The sequence below is a fragment of the Ovis aries genome, chromosome 2 (assembly GCF_016772045.2).
Source record: "Ovis aries strain OAR_USU_Benz2616 breed Rambouillet chromosome 2, ARS-UI_Ramb_v3.0, whole genome shotgun sequence".
Classification (NCBI taxonomy): domain Eukaryota; kingdom Metazoa; phylum Chordata; class Mammalia; order Artiodactyla; family Bovidae; genus Ovis; species Ovis aries.
The window spans coordinates 226,126,717-226,144,810 of NC_056055.1; the positions used below are offsets into that span (position 1 = coordinate 226,126,717).

General features: G+C 45.6%; 1 protein-coding gene across 3 annotated transcripts in view; it reads right to left on the reverse strand.

Moving 5' to 3' along the window:
* Positions 1–317: 317 nt before the first annotated feature.
* The window catches only part of SERPINE2 (serpin family E member 2), a 68,768-nt gene continuing 50,991 nt past the window's right edge, over positions 318–18,094 (reverse strand). For all 3 annotated transcript variants that reach the window (XM_060411346.1, XM_027965242.2, XM_060411345.1), the window contains exons 5-9: positions 10,093–10,291; positions 7,684–7,784; positions 5,445–5,531; positions 2,175–2,258; positions 318–949 (exon numbers count right to left, since the gene is read on the reverse strand). In XM_060411346.1, coding sequence (XP_060267329.1) covers positions 912–949; positions 2,175–2,258; positions 5,445–5,531; positions 7,684–7,784; positions 10,093–10,291 — 509 coding nt within the window. In that variant the 3' untranslated portion in view covers positions 318–911. The remainder of the gene's footprint in view (positions 950–2,174; positions 2,259–5,444; positions 5,532–7,683; positions 7,785–10,092; positions 10,292–18,094) is intronic.

Here is an 18,094-nt window from a genome sequence, read left to right on the forward strand (position 1 = left end):
GGGAGATTTTGGGAGGTGCTGGGGCAGGAACAGTGACTGCCAGATTTAGGTGAGGGACAGGAAGGCCAGGGGGTTTTTTGCTGTTTGCCTAAGTGCAAAGGTTTATTAGAAGAGACTGAGGTATTTTTAAAAGGCTGTTTCTTTTGTTGTATTTTCAAATAGCAGATAAATGGCTTTTTCTTCTTCTTCTTTGTTTTTTTTACTACTCATAACACTTTATTTTTACTTTGTACAAAATACAAAAATGCAAATCCAAAGAGTACAGACCAGTAGTTGACAGGCACACTGCACAACAGCAAACCTTGTCTAGCAAGACATTAGTTTTTTAAACTTTATTTTAGTGGATACATGCATTATATAAAATAACAACAACAAAAACACACAAAGAGGCTAAAGATTTCACTATTTCTACCCCCAAAGTAATACAAGATTACTTTCAAGACTTTGGATGAGACCCAAAAAAATTTTTAAAAGGCCAATAATATTTTTTTCATATAAAAGTAAAAGCTACCATAAAATGTCTTTTTTTCCCCCTCCCCCATCACGCTGATTAAATTTTTCTGAAAAGCCACACATATAAACAAAACAAAACAAAAATCCTGAACTGGATAGTAAATACTCAAGAGGGTTGTTAACCTAGGTAACCGCTCAGTAGTTTAAAGAATCTTTCAGACATTTTGAAGCCTTTCTATTCATTTCTCAGTACAGTGTTCCACCATCCTGCCCCTTACCCCCGTTAAGACTTTCCAGAACAGAAATGCTGCATCACTGAGTCTCTGAACCTAAGAACTAGTTTTGAAAAAGAAAGTCATGTACAAAAATATTTAACAGAACTAGGCAAGATGTAGGAAAGGAGTCTTTTCTTCATAGCAAAGTAGTCTTTGCTCTGCATGGTTCCTTCCGTATACTCTTCAGGGTTTGTTTATCTGCCCCATGAATAAGACAGCACCTAGAGAATTAAAAGGAAACAAAGCATAACTCTAGTCCTTCACATAAAATGGAAGATATATCTAAGGGGAGGTTTCTGGGCTGTCTTTAACCCCACTGCTCTTAAGCAATGCTATCCAATGGAATTTTTGCAGTGATGGGAGTCATATAACTGCCCCCTTTGCAGAGAAAGGAGAATCAGACTGTTTTTACACAGTGTGATGGCATCTCTCAAACACAGGATTTTAGGTTTTGTCTCTTCATTGTCCAATATGGTAGCGCTGGTCACATGTAGCTATTGAGCCTTTGAAATGTGGTTTAAGAAACTGAATTTTAAATTACATTTCAATTGTTGTTGTTTAGTCACTAAGTCATGCCCAACTCTTTTGCAACCCCATGGACTGTAACCTGCCAGGCTCCTCTGTCCATGGGATTTCCTAGGCAAGAATACTGGAGTGGGTTGCCACTTCCTTCTCCAGGGGATCTTCCCAACCCAGGGATCGAACCCAAGTCTCCTGCATTGGCGGGTGGATTCTTTACCTCTGAGCCACCTGGGAAGCCCTTCATTTTAATTAAAGTCAAAAAGCTAAGTCTCACGTGTGGCTAGAGGCTCCCGTTTGGACTGTTTGGCTCAGGAGCATACTAATTATAATGATTAAGATGCAATGAGATAAAAGGATAGGAAGCAGCTTAGGTTATTGATCAAAAGCAGAGTAAAAACTAGAATATGTTAGTTTCTACTCTGCACCAACATGAAGACAACCTCTTCACAAAGACAGTCTTAATTATTCTTTATAACTGTACTAAGAGGTAGGAATTACTGTTATTCTAATTTTAAAGATGAAGCTAAAAGACAGAGACAACTTTGAACCCATGACTCACGGAGCTAAGACTGACTGAACTAACAATTCTCAGGTCATAACAGCAGGGTGCCCTTACAAAGGTTGAAGACATGTAGCTTCCTGAAAAATTTACCTAATTGTATTCATTTAAAAAAAAGTCAGCAGACGTCAAAAAGCCCCAAAGGACTGCAGAGCTCTTCAGATGTTAAAATAAAAAAATAAAAAACAACAAAGAGACAAAACCTAAAATCCTGTGTTTGAGAGACGCCATCACACTGTGTAAAAACAGTCTGATTCTCCTTTCTCTGCAAAGGGGGCAGTTACATGACTCAAAGCGTTGGCACTTGTTGACACATGGGAGAAGGATTCAAAGCTAGTGAGCAATGGGAGAAGACAATCACTCACCTGTAGGATTATGTCGGATGAAAAACAGAAAAGGCCTGTCTACTATGAACCAGGGAGGCGACGACCTTGCAATCAGAATCGCAGCTGCAGGAAGAAAAGGAAAACCCATTGTACACCCAGCATGAGGCCAGCAAAGCAGCACGTATTTCAAGGCAGGACATCATTCCTGTCCCAGAGGCTGGCCACGAAACAACAGGCCCTGTGGTCACCACTGACGGCACAGCCACCATGGGCCAGGCCCTTTCCAATCTGCCTCACGTAGTTCACACAAGCCCATCTCCTTTAGAAAACATGCTTACTCCAGGTAGCGCTCTTACGAGGATGAACTGAAACATGTGACAGCTCTCAGAACATCGTGTGTGTTTCTGCTCAGTCACTCAGTTGGGTCTGACTCTTTGCAAGCCCATGGACTGTAGCCCACCAGGCTCCTCTGTCCGTGGGATTTCCCAGGCATGAATACTGGAGTGGGTTGCCATTTCCTCCTCCAGGAGATCTTCCAGACCCAGAGACTGAACCTGTGTCTCTTGCACCTCCTGCATAGGCAGGTGGGTTCTTTAACAGTGTATGCCACTTAAGAAGCACCCAACACGTATTCACTGTTACTATGAACTGTGCTTCATTCATACCATCTACCTAGCTAAGGCCTGGCCCCTGGTCCTTCTGGCCTATCCAAATCCTTTCTCAGTACCAAGGACCAGCTCACTTCTAATCCGTTTTGTCTGTGCCTTCTCCCTTGGACTCATCATCTAGACTTTCTTCGCATTGGCAGTATAGACTGCTCATCTGGGGCCTACTACCTGGCACCGCTGTTCAGCTCACCTGGTGCGGACACTGGAAGCAAACGTGTCTACGCTTATGGTCTTAAACACGTTTCCTCTGCCCTGTTTCGTAACGGTAGCTCTGATCTAATAAGGCAGTGATAAGGCCTGGCAGAAGGGCGGATATCTGGCATAACTGCCCCATGCTTGCTGCAATGGCCCAGTCTTCTTCCTCAAACCCCTGGGAAGTTGTAATGACTTAGGCTTGATGTTGTAAGGGAAACAGTTATAGCTATGCTTGGACAAACTGCTCAACCTAGGGTTATTACAATCAAATCAAGAGTCAGCAAGAGATATGGACTGAACTGTATCCCTCAAAATCTGTCCGCTGAATCCCTAGCCCTAAGTGTGACTGTATTTGCATACAGGGTCTTTAGGGAAGTCTTTAAGTTTATTTTCAAATTTTTAAAATTTGATTTTGGCTGTGCTGGGTCTTCGTTGCTGCGTGGGTTTTTCTCTAGTTGCGGTAGGCAGGCTTCTCATTATGATAACTTCTATTTTTGGGGAGCACGGGCTCCAGGGCACAAAGGCTTCAGTGGGTTTGGCTCCCTGGGCTCCAGGGCGCAGGCTCAGTAGTTGTGGCGCACGGGCTTAGTTGCTCCACGGCATGTGGGATCTTCCTGGATCAGGGATCAAGCCTGTGTCTCCTGTACCGGCAGGCGGATTCTTTACCACTGAGCTATGAGGGAAGCCCCAGGAAGGCTTTAAGTTTAAATGAGGCCATGAAGGTAGGGCTTGAAGCTAACAGGACTGGTGCCCTTATAGGAAGAGAGTGAGAGGCCAGGGACGTGAACACACAGAAGAGGCCATGCGGGGGCCACAGGGACCAGGTGGCTGTCTGCAAGCCAAGGAGAGAGGCCTTAGGAGAAGCCAACCCTGACAATACCTTGATACGGGACTTCTGCTTCCAGAAATGAGAAGTCAATTTCTTTTGCTTAAGCCGCCTACTCTGTGGTAGCTTGCCATGGTAGTCCTAGCAGACTAATACAGCAGGGCTGGCTTCGAGGGCATGCGACCTGGGCAGTCACAAGACCCCACACACACAGTGGCCCTATACTTGGTCTAGTGCTTTGTGGCTGCTGACTTGAAATTGTTGTTGTTTTTTAATATTATTTACTTATTTGACTGTACTGGGTCATGGTTGTGGCATGCAGGATCTTTAGTTGTGGCGTGTGGGTATCAATCCCTGATGAGGGATTGAACCCAGGCCCCCTGCATTGGGAGCACAGTCTTAGCTACTGGACCACCAGGGAAGTCCTTGAAATTCTTAGTAAGTTTTGAACAAAAGGCTCCATGTTTTCATTTAGCATGGGGCCCTGCAACTTACGTAGGCAGTCCTGACAGTACTAATGGCAACACTTCTCAATAACTTTGGCAAAATTTAGATGTCACTTTCTAGCTCTTTGTTTTAAATGTTATTTTAAGGAAATAAAAATTAAATGTTTATTCTAGAAAGGCAATAAAGGGTCTATTTTGAGCACAAGTGGTACATTTTAGTGAAATATTTGACCCAGTTACAAGTAAAGCTAAGACCGTCAGTTTATGAGTTCACAGAGTTTGGCCAGATCTATTCATCCAATTTCGTATGGATAATTAGGGGGTACAAAAACCAACCTAAGACTGTTCTGTTTTCTCCTCCATTATATGAGCCATTGAGGAGAACGCCAATGTGGAAGTTCTAATTATCCAGGAAGGCTGCGGAGCAATCCTGCCAGAATTCAACAGTTGCTGCTAATTCTTCACTTGGTCCTGGATAGACTCAATTGGCTATTTTCCTATTAGTAGTTGCTAGTATTTTGTGTTTCAATATGAAGATGGGGCTTTTCTGCCAATAGGAAGCCACAATATGCTTGATCCATCTGAGGGTGGGGGTGGGAGGTGTCAGTTAACCACCATCCCTAGGTCAAGTCTGAGGAGCGACCCCACAGACTGTAGCCTATCAGGGTCCTCCATCCATGGGGTTTTCCAGGCAACAGTGCTGGAGTGGATTGCCATTTCCTTCTTCAGGGGATCTTCCCGACCCAGGAATCGAACCCGAGTCTCCCGCATTGCAGGCAGATGCTTTACTGTCTGAGCCACCAGGGAAGCTGGATTAGAACACAGCCATGCCTGTTTGCTTGTATAGTCAGTCTATGCTGCTTTCACACTGTAAAGGCGGAGCTGAGAAGTGGAGAGGGAGCCTGTACAATCCACAAAATCATAAACTAGGTCCCATCCAGCTCTTGACGGAAAAGGTCTGCTGACTCCTGTCCTGGAGGAATTTCTACTGAAGTACTTTCTGTAATGTAACAGACCCTGAGCTTCACGGACTCGGGTTTTCCCCAATTCACCACTGTCTCCCGAGGGTCAGCCCGCAACGCCTGGCTAGAAATGCGACTCAGGACACAGAAGCTGAGTCGAGGAAGGAACTGGGTGTACTTGCTCCCGGCCCCGAGACCCAGGGCTTACTTACTTGTTGCTGCTGAAGCTTTGGTTCCATCTTCACTGACTTCGATTTTTGCTTTTTGCAAGATGTGAGAAACATGAAGGTTTTCTGACCCTGTTTCCAGAAAATAAACAGAAACAGCATTTGCTTGATATGCAGGCTGCTGGGTTAGGTGAGAGAAGTAATCCTGAAGCCATGGCAAGTTTCAGTCCTTAAAAGGTGTTAGGAAAGGGTGGGACGAATCCAGAGAGTAGCACGGAAACATATATTACCATATGTAAAATAGATAGCTAGTGGGAATTTGCTGTATGATGTGCAGGGAGCTCAGACAACGACAACCTAGAGCGATGGCACAGGGTGGGAGGGGGTTCCAGAGGGAGGGACATATGTATACCTATGGCTGATGCATGTTGATGGATGGCAGAAACCAAGATAATATTGTAAAGCAATTATCCTTCAATTAAAAATAAATTTTAAAAAATCCAAAAATCAAAACAAAAAAGTGTCAGAGGAAGTGACTTCTGACAGTCCCCATGATGGAAGGGTGTAGCGTGACTGTCAACTGTGGTGAATTTCAGTCTCTGCTAAGTGAACTGTGACGTCACTTCACAGCAGGGAGTCCGGGACCGCAAGTGTGTTATTGCCTCTGTCGGTTCAACTCCTATCACTTAAGAATTTTAAAAAGGGCAGAGCTTTAACAAGGTAATCTAGTTTTCTGGAAGAAGCAAGCCAACAATATTACTTTTCAATTACAGAATCTCACATCCAGAAAAAATATAGCACTTACACACAGGGAACCTGTGGCCGAGAGTGTTAAGAAACTGTCCCCCCGTCACATGGCTCATTAGTGGCAGAGTAAGAGCGGTCTTTTCCTAACAAAAGTCCCTCACTTAAGGGCAGAGTAGTGACAGAGAAGGAGGAGCCAGGCTCAGAAGTGCAGCTAGGCCCCTGGGACCTTCTATTGAACACCCTTTCCTTCTCAGCAAACCTCACCATTCCAGCAATACCCACTGGGGTCAGCATTTGAGGAGAATGCAGACAGAAGTTAATGCTGACCCTGATGGGACACAGGTCTGGTGCAAAGGGAGAAAAGCGCTTTTGGTGTTGTCTGCTTTTAAATCGTCTGCACTGGTGCTCCACTCTAACGTGACTGATCATGAATGAGAGGCACGTTTCCAGGGCCCTCGTCACCTGCACGGTTAAGCAGAACGTCTCAGGAGAACTTCTGGCACCTGCTCCTCCCTCGGGACACCTGTGAATACCCTGTCACAGGTATCTAGTATTTAAGCTACAATGCGTAATCCTGAAGGGGAAAGTGCAGGGTGAAACAGCACTTCCCAGGCTGCACTGGGATGAGCTTGTTCAAGCAAAGATGCTGACTCAGTAGGTCTGAGTCAGACCCACGATTGTGACTTTCAGACAAGGTGATGCTAATGCAGCTGGATGAGGGAAGAGAGTTTGGTTAACACGGGATGAGTCTCAGAACATCCATGGAGCCGCAGTTTTACCAGGGGAGACACGTTAATCCCCATGACAGGTACCCAGGTGTTCACTAACAGGCAACTGAGGTTGGTACTGAACTATTCTCTTATCACTCAAGGGGAAAAGTACGAAATGGAGCAAAAATAATGTTTAAGCCTTGTCTGTGGAAGGAGCTGGCTATGCTATCAATTAAAAAGACAAAGACCAACCATTGAGATATGACTCCAGGGGAAAAAAAATTACATGTAACTGGCAAATGAAGGGATATCATACCAGCTGTGTCCTAGATGGTTTGGCAAAGGCAATTAATGAGCCTCCTTTGAACTTATATTTCAGATTAATGGGATTGAGATGCCAAAATCCTATTTGCACATACTGGCACCTGCAGTTGTTTGGTGGAAGTTAAGCCATTTGAGAGCTCAAACATTCTTGATCTTGAAAATTTGAAAATACAGGAGAAAATTGTGCATTTGGGAAAAGAGACTAATATCTAATTAAGAGCCAAATTTTTAGGTTATGGAAACAATACATGAAATGTTCCTTTAAATGCATGCAGTCACGTAGGTTTCCCATGAAATGTACATGGGAAAGGTAAGGGATGGATGACTCGTGCTGACTTAAGTGATGAAGGCTTGGTAGCATCATTTGGTGAGGCATCCAATGAAACCCTGAAGAGTTTTACAGCAACACATTCCTAATGTTGACCTTTTCCTTCTGAACAAATCAGAAACTCGGTTTATAACATACTGTTCAAGTTTAAGAGCAAGTTTTAAATTGAACATACTTGTTATTTTTGCAAAATTCGCCTTTGATGGATCAAACATATCGGTGATGCCAAGGACTTTCAGCGGCTCCTTCAAATCTGTTTGTGCCACAGCTGTGAACCTAGCACAAAAGCCAAAAACGGGGAAAACCATTATAAATGATACAGAATGATATAATCAATGCCAGTGGGAAAGAATGTTTACAAACGTGTTTTTAAATGTATACTCTGAATAGTCATATCTTAAATTTTAACCCCAAGATTTAAGTACTAGGTGAGTAGAGAACAATCCATCTCTCAAACATATATATGGCAAAACGGAACAGTAACAGCAAGTAGGGGGGTCTTCACCCTCGTGGGCAACAGGCTCTCCATTCTAGCCTGAGGAAGAGCTATGGAAGTACTTTCTCTTATGCTGAATGGGGAGATACAGGGCTGCAATAGGAAAGAATCTCTGTATTCTTACAAGTTAATTGCTAAAGGGCTGTTGCCTTTAAGCTTAAATTATACCTACTGGCCCATCTCTGGGAACCCTGCCTCCCAGGTAATCAACATTAAGCTAACACACTTTTGTTTAGCTCTTAGGAAATAGGCCAGGCCCATCTGTGAAAGACTGCAGGGAGGAAGAAATTGACACATCCTCTCTGGAGACTGATGGAAACCAGGAAATGTTCAACTTTACTCCCTCCCCTTTTAGTATAAAAGAAGCCTGAATTCTAACTCAGGCAAGATGGGTCTTTGGAACACTGGTCCACCATCTTCACAGTCTGCTGGCTCTCTGAATAAAGTTGATGTTCCTTGCTCCAGCAACTCATCTCTCTCTCTCTTCCCTTTCTTTGAGAATATTTTTTTATTTGGCTGCTCCAGGTCTTAGCCGTGGCACTTGGGATCTTTGATCTTCATTGCGGCATGTGGGATCTTTAGTTGTGGAATGTGGGACCTAGTTCCCTGACGAGGGATTGAATTCAGGCCCCTTGCATTGGGAGGAGGAAGTCTTAGCTATTGGACCACCAGGGAAGCCCCAGCAACTCATCTCTTTATTGGTCTATTGCTCGATGAGCAGTAGACTCAGTAACAGGGTATTGACAAGTGTTTAGTATTCTACAGTCTTCCCCCGTATCCAACCACAGAACCACCATGGTTACTGGGATTGTGGATGCTCAAAGAGAGGAGATACATTCCTGATAATTAAGTGTTTGCATTCTGGAAGCATTTTACCATTAAATTAGGGGTAAACATTAGGAATGATATTCCTTCGCATATGATATGGATTTGTGGGATACTTGGACTATCGGGCATTATAGCTATACATATGTAAATGTCAGTTATTAAATCTGTCAACAGAAGATATGTTTACCAGATTTTATCGCATCCTGTGGCAGAGCAGCAAGGGTAGGTGAGCAGACCCATCACAGATGGGCTGTAGTGGTAATTTACTTACAATTATAATTTATGTACCTCACCAGCCTATTCATTTATGGCAAGCATTGCCTTATGTGAAGGCTTAGTTTACAACAAAAAACTCTTGGGAGGATTATTATAATACTCATTATGAATATATGCCTCTGATTGCTTATCTCAGTGACTAGAAAATTAAAAGCTATCAGAACTGGAAGGTATGCGTGTGTGTGTGTTCGATTGTATCCAACTCTTTGCGACCCCGTGGATGTAGCCCACCAGGTTCCCCTGTCCATGGGATTTCTCAGGCAAGAATACTGGAATGCGTTGCCATTTCCTATGCCAGGGGATTTTCCCAACCCAGAGATTAAACCCTCATCTCCTGCACTGGCAGGTGAATTCTTGACTACTGAGCTACCAGAGAAGCCCCCTTTGAACGGTGAGATATACTAAAAAGTGGCACAGCAGCTTGTGGTCTGGTAGAGGGCTTAGTGACCAGGCTGTTTTCTCTCCTTCCCCATTGCCATTATCCTGCTACAGAAGAGGCGCTGCTGCTGCTGCTGCTGCTGCTGCTGCTGCTGCTAAATCGCTTTAGTTGTGTCCGACTCTGTGTGACCCCATAGATGGCAGCCCACCAGGCTCCCCGATCCCTGGGATTCTCTAGGCAAGAATATTGGGGTGGGTTGCCATTTCCTTCTCCAATGCATGAAAGTGAAAATTCAAAGTGAAGTCGCTCAGTCCTGTCCGACTCTTCGAGACCCCATGGACTGCAGCCCACCAGGCTCCTCCATCCATGGGATTTTCCAGGCAAGAGTACTGGAGTGGGGTGCCATTGCCTTCTCCGCAGAAGAGGCATAGGGATTGAAAACCGACTTCTACAAAAGCATAGCTTTGTATTCCCACCATGCAACTTCCGCAAAATAAAGCGGGGTTCCATGATGCGTCAGCCTTCGGGTGTGCGGTATGTGACACAGTCACTCCCAGGGCTCAGGGCTCCCGCGCTTCTCTCTTTTGGGGACAGGGGCTACTTACTTGGGCAGGATGACCTGCACCCGCTTGGGCACCATGGTGCTCACCCAGCTGTCGATGGTCTTGGTGCTGATGTGAGGGACAATGGCCGAGAGTGGGACGGAGCTCTCTGTTGGCAGCGCGATCAGCATGCTGATGCTTTCGCCGTGGTAGGGCAGCTCGATGAAGTTGTACCATAAGCCACTGGGGGTGCTTGTAGACCCTGAAGAAATCAGAGGCAGGTTCAGGGCATCCTTGGTGACTTCCAGAAGGAGCATGAGCAGTTGCTGATGGCCAGGGTAGTTTTTTATTTATTTCTTTGTGATGACTTTGGGGCACATACTTTTATCGTTCTCCATTTTTTATATGCCCATTTCCCAAACATGTTTATTCACCTTTTGAATCTTTCAAATCTTTGGGGCCTACTACATAGTGTGTGTGTTAATCCCCCAGTCGCATCCAACTCTTTGTGGTGCCATGGACTGTAGCCCACCAGGCTCCTCTGTCCATGGGATTATCCTAGGCAAGAATACTGGAGTGGGTTGCCATTTCCGTCTCCAGGGGATCTTCCTCACCCACCCAGGGATCAAATCTGCGTCTCTTACGTCTCCTGCACTGGCAGGCAGGTTCTTTACTGTCTGAGCCACCAGGGAAGCCCCCACCATATACCACATAGCAGGCATCAACAAACATTTCATTTTCAAAGGATGGCCATTCATGCATCCGTTCTCCTTTTAATTGTAAGAAGACAACTGAAATTCAGGCCCCATATGTATATTTTTAAAAGATGAGGAACAGCTCATTTTCAAAATCATGATAACATTCAGGTGAGTGTGTCAGGTGGTTTGGTCCTAACTGCTTCGCCTTTGATTTCATTTTTTGTATTATAAGATCTCTAGAAGACAAATAAATGCCCAGCCACGTTCGTCTACACGGCACTCACTGCTTTCCCCCTTCATTTTCTGTTTTTATGAAAGCTTCCAAAAACAGCTTTCTTAGAAAGTCAAAGACAAGGGCAATTATTTCTTCCTTCCCTGGTAAAGAATTCTTTAGTCTAGACATGTCTAGAATGCCTTTGGCCACACTAAATCTAAGTAGAATTAAACCAGATCACAAGGCATGTAGAATACAGTGCTTTGTAAGAAGTTGACCTTTATCAGATGGATGAAGGGATGAATGTGAGCTGCCTAAGCATGATTCTTTTGGTGGAGTGTCTGTGTGTGTGAAGATGAGCTGTCGGGGTGTGGGGGTGCAGTAAACAGCTTCCCCTGTTTAGAGTCCACTCTGTGCCAGGCCCACATCTACTATGCAAACACATTTAGAATCTACAGCACCTCACAAAGTAAATTTAAGCAGTCCTATTTATAGCTGTGAAAGTGAAAGTGTTAGTCACCCAGTCATGTCCGACTTTGCAACCGCATGGACTGTAGCCAGCCAGGTTCCTCTGCCCATGGGATTCTCCAGGTAAGAATACTGGAGTGGGCTGCCATTCCCTTCTCCAGGGAATCTTCCCAACTAAGGGATCTAACCTGGGTCTTCTGCATCACAGGCGGATTCTTTACTGTCTGAGCCAGGAGGGAAGAATTTTATAGCTGGGGAGGCTACAATTAGAGACACTAACTAACTTGTCAAGAAGGGACACGTGGCTGAGAAGTGGAGCAAAGCTCCATAATGACTCAGTATGTCTAAACCCAAAGGTGCTCCTCCTTCACTCCCACTCCCTACTCACTCTTCATCCATTCTGGGAACCACCATGAGGGCTTTCTGATAGTTTACGGTACCCGTGATTACTAATAAAGACCCAACAATGACTTAAACCAGCACTTCTCACAAAGTCATCTAGAGAACACACAGCCCGCAAGACACCTGGTAGACAAAATGAATTCCACATCCCAGGAAGCTCCGGACACTTGATTCTTCTTGCACATTCATAATACACAACAGTCCGAGAAAGGTTCTGAGAGGTCCTGAAGAAACCTGTTTAACTCTAGTTATTCCCAGGTTTCCCAAATTTATTTGATCTTAGAGTCCTTTTATCCCACGTGGAGGGGCTTCCCTAGTGGCTTCATGGTAAAGATTCTGCCTGCCAATGAAGGAGACAATTCCTGGGTTCAATTCCTGGGTCTGGAAGACTCTGGAGAATGAAATGGCTGCCCACTCCAGTACCCTTGCCTGGAGAATCCCATGGACAGAGGAGCCTGGTGGGCTACAGTCCATGGGGTCATAAAGAACTGGACATGACTTAGTGACTACATAACAACAACAATCCCATGTGAAACATTCAAAACATTTAGCAACTAAGCAGTACCACCGAGGATCGCCCATCAGAGTCAGCACGAGTGCAGTCACGGCGGGTGTTGGGGAGGAGCCCAGGGAGCAGGTGTGGGGCCCAGAGGCGCCATGAGCATCCCAGGAAAAGAGCCTTCCACAGAGCATGCCTGAGCATCCCAAGAAACCTTTACATTAGCCATGCAATGGGAGACCTGTAAGAATTAACTACGTGAATGGAAAACCAGCATTGCTAGATTATGTGGCATTCTGAAATGTTTTCTTGAACACTTCCAACTTTAGAGGAAGACCTCAGTGATCCTGGTGAGGCTCCTTAACCTCTGTGTGCCTCCTGGTTTGGAGAACAGAGAGATCAGGAATATAAAAAGTGTGAAAAGCGTAACCAACAAGATCCTACTGCAATAGCACAGGGAACTCTGCGCAATGTTAAGTGGCAGCCTGGAGGGGGACTTGGGGAAGAGCGGAGACATGCATATGTATGGTCGGGTCCCTTTGCTGTCCACCTGAAACGATCCCAACATTGTTAATCAGCTATACTGTAATATAAAATAAGACGTGTGTAGCCGACAGGATCATTGTGAGGATGAATTTAGAAGCCATATACAAGGTACTCAGTGGGAGTTCCCTGGTGGCTTAGTGATAAAGAACCCACCTGCCAATGCAGGAGACGTGGGTTTGATCTCTGGCTTGGGAAGATCCCCCAGAGGAGGAAATGGCAACTCACTCCAGTATTCTTCCCTGGGAAAAATCCCATGGACAGAAGAGCCTTGTGGAGTCGCAGAGTTGGACACAACTTAGCGATTAAACAACAAGGTTCCCAGCAAGGCCCGGCCATGGTGGGTGCTCAGTGAATGCTGGCCCCCTCTTCCTCCTCCTCTGAATGACCAGGAAGGACAAAACATTTAAGAATGAGAGAAAAGAGAAAGTGAGTTTCTCTCATGATCTTCACTTGACTGTTCTCTGGGGATGACCTTTGGTAATCACTGCATCTGAGACAAGGAACTTCAGTAAGCCTTTTCTCCAGATAGGGATTGGGAGGGAGGTCCTGGTGAAGGGAGAAACTGCAAACTTTGATATGTAGTGAAGTGAAGTGAAAGTCGCTCAGTCGTGTCCGATTCTTTGCGACCCCATGAACTATACAGTCCACGGAATTCTCCAGGCCAGAACACTGGAGAGGGTAGCCTTTCCCTTCTCCAGGTGATCTTCCCAACCCAGGGGTTGAACCCAGGTCTCCCACATTGCAGGCGGATGCTTCACCAGCTGAGCCACCAGGGAAGCCCAAGAACACTGGAGTGGCTAGCCTATCCCTTCTCCAGCGGATCTTCCTGACCCAGGAATCAAACCAGGGTCTCCTCCATTGCAGGCAGATTCTTTATCAACTGAGATATTGGGGATGTAAGAAACACTTTTAGCTGTGTCTGTGTGTGTGTGAGTCGCTCGGTCGTATCGTGACTCTATAGACTGTAGTTTGCTGGGATCCTCAGTCCATGGAATTCTCTAGGAAAGAATACTGGAGTGGGTAGTCATTCCCTTCTCCGGGAGATCTTCCCAATGCAGGGATTGAACCTGGGTCTGCTGCATTGCGGGCAGATTCCTTACTGTATGAACCACCAGTAATACGACAAGATGGTGAAGCTCTTAGAATACATAACACTGTAGGAGGACACGGCAGGCTCTCCCTGAGGAAGAAGCACGCGAGCAAGTTGTGGGTCACTTGGTGTCCCCTGTTCCCATCATATGCCTCTGCCTGTGGAACTGCCCAGGCACCTGGGGTGCTGGTCTCAGCTCAGGACACACGTGGACCTCACTCTCACCCAGGTTCTGTCTCAGGGCTGCCTGAGAATCCAAGATGAGATTCTGTGTCTTTCCCCTGCATCATAAAATAGTCTCAGCAGAAACTGAAAATGATGGGAAAGAGAAAAAACACAACAACAAACCACTTCCTAGTAAATCTTTTAATTATCAAAGAAAACATCAGGTTCCTATGCTGGTAGAGCTCATTTTTGGAAATTCTGAAATCTGGGAAGCTGCTAATAAAGGACGGCTCCGTAGCATGAAATAAGGACCTGGAGGTGTTCATTAACCACTTCTAGAAGTGTTTTCTGTTCTGGTGAGAATCAAGGTCATGAAAAATGAAGTTATGAGCTGGAGTGTGTTCCAGGTGGGGCGAGAGCTGCTACTTTTACCAGGGAATCCAGCCTCGAGGGGACACATCGTTAGCTGATCATTAAGGTGAATAATGGCTAATCAATTTGCATCTAGTCGCTCAAATCTGCCTGATGTTCCATTTCTCCCCGGCCCCACTTTTCATCACAGGAGCAGATGACAAACGTCAGCTAGGATGACTCCATACACAGCCCCCTTCCACGCTTATCTTTGCTTGTGGAAAGTGAAAGTCAAAGTGTTAGTTGCTCAGTACTGTCTGACTCTTTCAACCCCAGGGACTGTAGCCCACCAGGCTCCCTAGTCCACAGAATTCTCCGGGAAATAATCCTGGAGTGGGTAGCCATTCCCTTCTTGGATCTTCCTGACCGAGGTATCAAACCCAGGTCTCCTGCACTGCAGGCAGATTCTTTATCATCTGAGCCATCAGGCTGAAAAAAAACACTTTTCCTCTCCATCCACCCAATCATGGAAGTACTGCTTTCATAGTGTGGTTGTACGGAGGGCAAAGGTTAAAGACATGATTATCTGGAGTCAGAGGACCTGGATTCAAACCCTGGCTCCAACTCACTAGCTCTGGGACTTGGGCAAGTTCCTGAACTCCAAGTCTCAGTTTCTCTATCTGTAAAATGGGATGATAGTACCCACCTTACAGAGCTGTTGGGAAGATTAAATGAGGTAACTCATGCCTAGAGCTCAGCCTACAGTCGCTACACACAGAAAAAAGCCTTCATCTATGGGTGTGAGCAGCTTTGTAAGATACTTTACTTCCTGAGTGTCAGAATCAATCCATCAGGAGAAACCACACCTGCTTCAGTGGGGCACAGCTCCTGGGTGGAATGAACCAGGTGAGGAAGCGGCATCTAGGGATTTTGTGTCAAAGCAGAGAGCCTGTTGCCATCCCAGACCTCCTTCTGCCCCAGGCCGTCCATCCTTTAACATCTGGGAAGCAGACTGAGGGTTCTCCAGTGAGGAGAATTCTTAGAGTATATAGAGATGTGAATGGAGCAGCCCCATTCATTCTAAAGAGAAGGGAAAGGGTGAAAGAGGGAAAAATCAGTTTTTTCTCTTAGATGAATGAAAGTGAAAATGTTAGTTGCTCAGTTGCGTCTGACTCTTTGTGACCCCATGGACTATAGCCCGCCAGGCTTCTCTGTCCATGGGATTCTCCAGGCAAGAATACTGGAGCAGGTTGCCAATTCCTTCTCTAGGGCATCTTTCCAACCCAGGGATCAAACCCGCATCTCCTGTATTCCCTACATTGCAGGTGGATTCTTTACTGCTGAGCCACTAGAGAAGCCCTCTTAGATGAACGGCGATCCACAAAATCTTTTAATGAACAGGCAAAGACTCAAACATGGAAAATACGGAGAAGATTTAGAACCTTCTGTAGGTGGTACTTTGCGGATGGTCTGGTTTTTCTGGAAAGCCCTATAAAGTACTCTGATTCCTACTTTAAGTCCTATAATGGAGGAGATAACCACGGTTCTTAGTGTTAAGAACCCTTCTCAGCCTGTAAAAAAGGAGAGAGAATATTTTAAATATTCAGTATCAGGAAAGCCTTGTAGATGAAAGTCCCTCTAATTACTTCAACTACAAGCAGCTTTGTGGATTTCGGGGTTCTTAAGGAACGGTTCAGGCTATTCTTAAATAGAAATCGAAATATATATTTGAGAAAAAGAAGCACACGTTGATCCACTGTACATGGTAGTCTACAATCAGGCTGCAATGGAAAGGGAGTCTGGGGAGAGTTGATGGAGATGGAGATGTGGTTTGAGCAACTGGGTTGAGTATTGGTGCCATTTGTTGGGCGAAGGAACACTGTGGGGAGAAGCAGACGGTGAGGGCAATAGTGTGACTACCTGCGGGACTAAAACTTGGTAGACAACTAAGCGGACATGTAATACGGACACACGGGCATGAGCTGTAAGCTCAGAGGAGAGTGGAAGCTGGAAACATACTGTGTAGTCACAGAACACATGCGCACATATTCATATACATGGATGTCTGGGTTCTTCTGTGGTCTTTTTCAAAACAAGTGAGTCTCTTAGGTCTAAATTCATAGCAATAAAAATAAGTTGTTAACAACGTTGACTCAGCAATTCCTATCCAAGGAAATTACCTTCATTTATTCATTTGGCCATGTGGCATGGTTTGCGGGATCTTAGTTCCCTGACCAGGAATCAAATCCAGGGCTCTGGCAGTGGAAGTGCAGCATCCTAACCACTGAACCAGCAGGGAGCTCCCAAGGAAATTACCTCTAGCAGTTCCAACACAAACATCTACAGATTCATGTACAAGAATGCGCATTCTAGTGTTGTTACAGGAGAAAAGTAAACAGCCATCCAGAGGATACTATGATATGCGGAATGCTATGTAGCTGATAAAAGGATCAAGCAGATCCAAAGAAGTGACATAAAGTTTTCCAAGGGAGATTGTCTAAGAAAACAGATTACCGAATAGAAATTATAGTGTAATCCCATGTATGCAAAGAGTTGCACAGACATTTTATATACCCACAGAAAAGGTCTCAAACGATACACCAAGCACTTAATAGGAGTTCTTATACTGGAAAGGGGATTATAGGGGGATATTTTTTTTCTACCTTATATACTGTTATGTTTGAAGATTCTGCAATGAGTGTGAAATATACTTCCACTAATTTTAAGGCTTTTTTTAAATGGAAAAATTTCTGCCCTCAAAGTACTTACAGTTTATGGAACTTCAGTCAGAAGGGTTTTCCCCTCTTATTTCCATCCTCTCCCTTACTGTTTTACTAAGTGAATCCTCTCAGAGACCTTGAGATCTCGGGTGAAAAGTCAGGAAGGCTGATAAATGGGCAAATGGAACAGCAATGTTCCAGCAAAGTGATCAAGGATGGCTCAGCTTGGCTGGGGCCCACAAGAAGCTGGGCAGCAGGCACGAGAGGCCATGTGAGTGACCAGCTGCCAGGACAGCCTGCCTCCCAACCCTGGCTGGTCATGTGGGTCAGACAGTGATGAGACAGGCAGAAAATGGGTGACCCACTGGGCGGTCCACTGTCATGAAAACAAAGGCCTGCCTGCGGCCACCATGGACTACTGGGCTTTCTTCACAAGACAAACTGGCCCCCTCTTTCCATGAAAAGCTGCCTTGCCAGCCAAAGGGGGAAACCTAGGAACAGACAATGCCACTGGACTCCACTGCATGGTCCATGGAAGGCCCTGGGTTCCAACCCCAGGTGCAGAAAGTGGGGCAGGAAAGACGGCCCTGGGCCACTTGCAGTGTTGACTTGGGACCACGGGGACTTTCATGGTCTGCTCTGAATTCAGCACAGGTGAGTCAGGGTCCAACAGCTAACAGGCAGGACACCAAACAGGGGCAATTAAGTTTCATGGAGGGACCATTTATAAAGCAAGGGGAGAACACAGAGGAGTCATAGGATGGTACCCTGGGCCACAAACCTGAGCGCCACTACCAGCCCTAGTCGGGGAGGGCTGAGGGGAGGGGCTGGTGGCCCAGAGACAAAGGGCCCTTGGGCAGCTCCTGACAGTGGGAGACGTTGCCTGGAGAGATGAGGTGCCCCGGTGATGCA